This window comes from Halyomorpha halys, unplaced genomic scaffold, assembly GCF_000696795.3.
Source record: "Halyomorpha halys isolate HHAL.00 unplaced genomic scaffold, Hhal_1.1 Scaffold2254.1, whole genome shotgun sequence".
Taxonomy (NCBI): Eukaryota; Metazoa; Arthropoda; class Insecta; order Hemiptera; family Pentatomidae; genus Halyomorpha; species Halyomorpha halys.
The window spans coordinates 19,830-23,958 of record NW_027114678.1 but is presented as its reverse complement, the minus strand read 5'-3'; the positions used below and the strand labels follow the sequence as shown (position 1 = coordinate 23,958).

At 29.3% G+C, this 4,129-nt stretch overlaps 1 protein-coding gene across 14 annotated transcripts in view; it reads left to right on the top strand.

Annotated features, from left to right (window-relative positions):
• The window catches only part of LOC106691330 (zinc finger autosomal protein-like), a 33,267-nt gene that overhangs the window by 10,863 nt on the left and 18,275 nt on the right, over positions 1-4,129 (top strand). For 2 of the 14 annotated variants that reach the window (XR_010844631.1, XR_010844633.1), the window contains exons 1-4: positions 139-985; positions 1,396-1,464; positions 2,565-2,612; positions 3,462-3,506. Coding sequence is in view for 10 of the 14 variants with exons in the window: in XM_067051824.1 (XP_066907925.1) it covers positions 1,416-1,464; positions 2,565-2,612; positions 3,462-3,506 (142 nt within the window). In the remaining 4 variants the exon portion in view is untranslated. The other 12 variants (XM_067051829.1, XM_067051827.1, XM_067051831.1 and 9 more) reach the window with 10 other exon arrangements.

The window sequence follows — 4,129 nt, the reverse complement described above, 5'->3', positions numbered from 1 at the left end:
ATTAATCCTCCTTAGTCTCCTATTCATAAAGTATAAACATTTGTGTTTACATGGATAAAAGTTGTATTGAACGGAATTAATTAGCAAACACTCTAGAATCAAAATAAACAACGAACAAATGAAAAACGACAGGACTTTTTGAATGCCCTGGTACTTCAAACTGCAAAAATGGCAATTTATTTTTACGAGAATTCAAAGAAATATTAGTAGAGTTCTGTTAGAGATGTCGTGTTTTTTAAAAGTGTTTATGTAAGGGAAAATTTCCAGGAACACTGAAATCTGACATATAATTGTTATAGAGGATATGGATAATGTCTTGGTTTGGAGTTTAGGAGCGCCTGGGAAGTTAGTGGACTGGAATATTCTTCTCCCTTGTCAAAGTTTGGTGGGCAACATTTTACATGCTGTGGGAAGTTTGAAAGTTAACGAGCTCTCATTTTCGAGTGCCTATTGCACGATTTCAAGAAATACGTGTACTGTATCTGGGCTTATTCTGCTGGTTTATTTCTAATTGTCCACAAAAGCGGTTCTAAACTGTATATGTATTATATATTGTAGATTCGAGTAAGATAATCCGTAAATCAATTTTTTTTTTTAAAGTTTAAAAGTTCAACTGTGGTGTTACTATTTAATTCTTTAGTTGTATGAGCGACTTTGATGAAATTATTTTTCAATTTGCAGAAGTTGGCCCATTTCGTGTGTTTGAATACGGAATTGAGTGATAGGGGAAAACCATGACCTGACAATAAATTAACTTGTTATTAAATGCGGAATAATTTTTACTGTCGTCATCAGTTAAACTATATCAAATAAATTATTAACCATACCTCCTCAAAGGAATTATTACTTCTAACTCTGCAGTTTGTTCGAACCGACTCATTCATGAACAACACGTTTCCAACTATTTGGCTGTAGAGAGAACTGAAGGTCATTTTTGTTTTGTTTAGATTTTAACTTTCGAAAACATTTTGTCGTTACATTTAGAGTATGTCATGTACTTTTACTTTTTCAATTTTATTATTATTGTATTTTATTATTCGTTAAGGGGGTGGCCATGTCTTTGCCTCAAAATGGATCTCAACATTGTTGATGTTATGAAACATTAAGTTTATTATCAATTTACATTAGTTCAATAATACTTTGCTTATTTCTATTAAGTACAATTATTTAAATAGAAATTGCGATCTTTGTCACAGTATCTAGAATATTAGATATAATCAGAATATAGAATATAAGATAGTTGCTGTACATTAATATCTAATGCTACAATATTTTATTATCTGATAATTCAAACTGGATGTTGAATAAATAATTAATTTCTATGAAGATCCAGCCAGTTTAAGTTCCTACTTGTACTATATTTGCAATTCATTATGTATTTTGTTTATTTTTCAGGAACAAATAATTTTAGACTTATGCTAATTTCTATACCTAAAGAAATGGCTGATGAAACCTACCCTTCATGTAAGTTTTTCTTTTCTAATTATTTTGAATTATGACCATTTAGATTAGGTACACTCAAATTAATCAATTACTGTTACTGGCCTTTCATGAGATGTTGTGTTCTGATTTAATTTTTAGACAAAGTCCAGTTTTGTTATTAAATAAAATTATGACATTTTGATGGTAGGCAATGAATCCTAATGGAGTTACAAGGTTCTCATTGCCTGCCATAAATATTCTGTTATGAGAGTATGTAACAATGAATAAGATTGGAAGTTATGATTAAATTAGGTTTAGTATGTAACAATGAATAGGATTGGAAGTTATGATTAAATTAGGTTTAGTATGTAACAATGAATAGGATTGGAAGTTATGCTTATATTAGGTTTTGGTTGTTTTCATTTTAATTTGGTCTGACTTTAATATCCAAGTTGTTGTGAATTTATTTTAAATAACTTGGTATATTGTTATTATATTATTGTTTATCACCAAATCGATTTCATTAGAATTTTCACCTCCTATATTTTTTACTGAATAAATACCTAAGATAGTTTACAAGTTGAGTCTGTGTTCAAAGTACAACTTGAAACAGTTTGTGTGTGGCTTTTAAAGCAAAACTTAGCTATTAATACTTTATTTATTAATTCTTAGTGCAAAAACTCAATATTATTTATTGTAAATAAAGTTATTGATTCTACTTTCAAAATGGTTTAGATAATGGTTTTTCTTCAGCAAGAAATGAATAATTAACAAAAATTTTAGTATTTTTTCTAAAGAAAGTAATCAAATTTGGATTTTTAACACCAATCGAAACCTAAACATCATATACCAAAATCAGACTACCTAAGGTTTATGTTTACTATGTTGAATGCAGTGTTATAAAAAATAATTTGCTTTGATCTGTTTGTTGATTGAATCTTGCTTCTATTTTCCTTTACTTAGAATCATCAGTAATTTTTGTTTTCCATTTAATTTATCCATACCACTAATGATATTCTTAATTATGAATATTTCTTGTATAATTTACAAAGCTTTGCTGATGAATGTGATATCAAAGAATAAAATCATCATGAAATGTTAGTTAACATTTTTTAGAAATCTTCTTTTGAAATTTATTGCAGTATCGACGATTGTTATCAAAGAAGAGGAAGGACTGGAGATGGAGTACGGTGAGGAAAATATTAACTTAATATGATTCTTTTTTTGAATTATACAATGAAAATATTTATTATGAAAATAATCATTTCATATATGCAATCATTTCATATATGCAATCATTTATAATAAAAATCTAAGTGAAATTCTTGCTATTCTTGCCAATCTGGATGTCAACTCCTCACGTATAACCCCTGGCAGGTATGCTCCCAGTGTTACTACTAAGTTATGTCACAATATATTTCAATTGCAGCATAAGTACTATTAGTAATCCCATTACAGTAATTATGAGTGAAATGTTAACGTTAATGATCTCGTTTGCTATTTTGTTCCATTTTCTGTATTTCGTCTATTGACTTCAGACCGCTGAAGTCTATCTTTATCATCTATTTTTTGCAAAAATTTGCATTGGTTTGTTATGATGTTGAAAACATTTGTATATGTAATAAGTCATCCATGTCTTTTTTTATTACCAAAATTTGTTGGGGTTTTTCTTGCTTATTTTTTAAGCTTATTCATATTATGTTGCTATTTCATTTTCAGGAAGTTAATAAATTATAAAACATCAAAACCATAGCCTTCTGGGTTTTTTGCGCTTTTAGGTCCTCCGTGTTTAATTAAATGTTTTGACAACCATTCATAAATATTTCCCTAGAGACATTATGCCATTGTTACTAATATAAAATGTTAAATGACATTACGTTCCCCTAATGGTCAGTGATTGGAAGAGTCCTTTTTCTTCAAAGTAATGAAAGGAAATTTTTTATTAAATTAAAATAGAGCTAAGTCATTTGGTCTGAGATATTTCCTTTTCTTGTTTTAACTTCCTTGGCTTGTATTAATTATTATTCTTATGTTGGCAGACGGATTTGCTCAAATGAATCAAGAACTGCTTCATTCAGACGACGGTGAGCTATATTGTATTTTATTAACCCATGACAGAGGTCGCACCTACACAAAGTAGGCCGTTCTAAATTTGATTGTAATTAATATTTTTTACATATTTTATCTTTCTTTGTGTTTGTATTCATCTGCTATTGCACTTCACACTTCGGTTTTTCATCACCTTTTTTATTAGTGTTAAAAATGTTAAAGCTTGTCCTTAATCGATTTTTGCTTTAGGGTAAAGTATTTTTTGGTTATCTGTGAATAAAAAAAGTTATTGATCTTTTTTTTAGTCATATGTTTAGTTTTTAACAGCTGTAGTAATCTTGATAAGCATTTCTTAAAATATTAAACGAGGCTGTCTAGCTATCAAAACTCTGCTTGAATTTCTTTTTGTTGAAAAACATTGCTTATTATACTTAATTAACAGTGATTCATCAGTAAGTTTTAGTTTAGTAATAATATTTTTCTGTTAGTACTTGGCAACCAATGTATAAAATATTGAGGGGGCTGATGTAGTTGTTCCCCTAACCATCTCTGATTCAAAGGAGGCTAGATAATGCTTCCTTCCACCAGTCTCACCCGTTTGGCTCTCTCTCTCTCTCTCTCTCTCTCTCTCTCTCTCTCTCTCTCTCTCTCTCTCTCT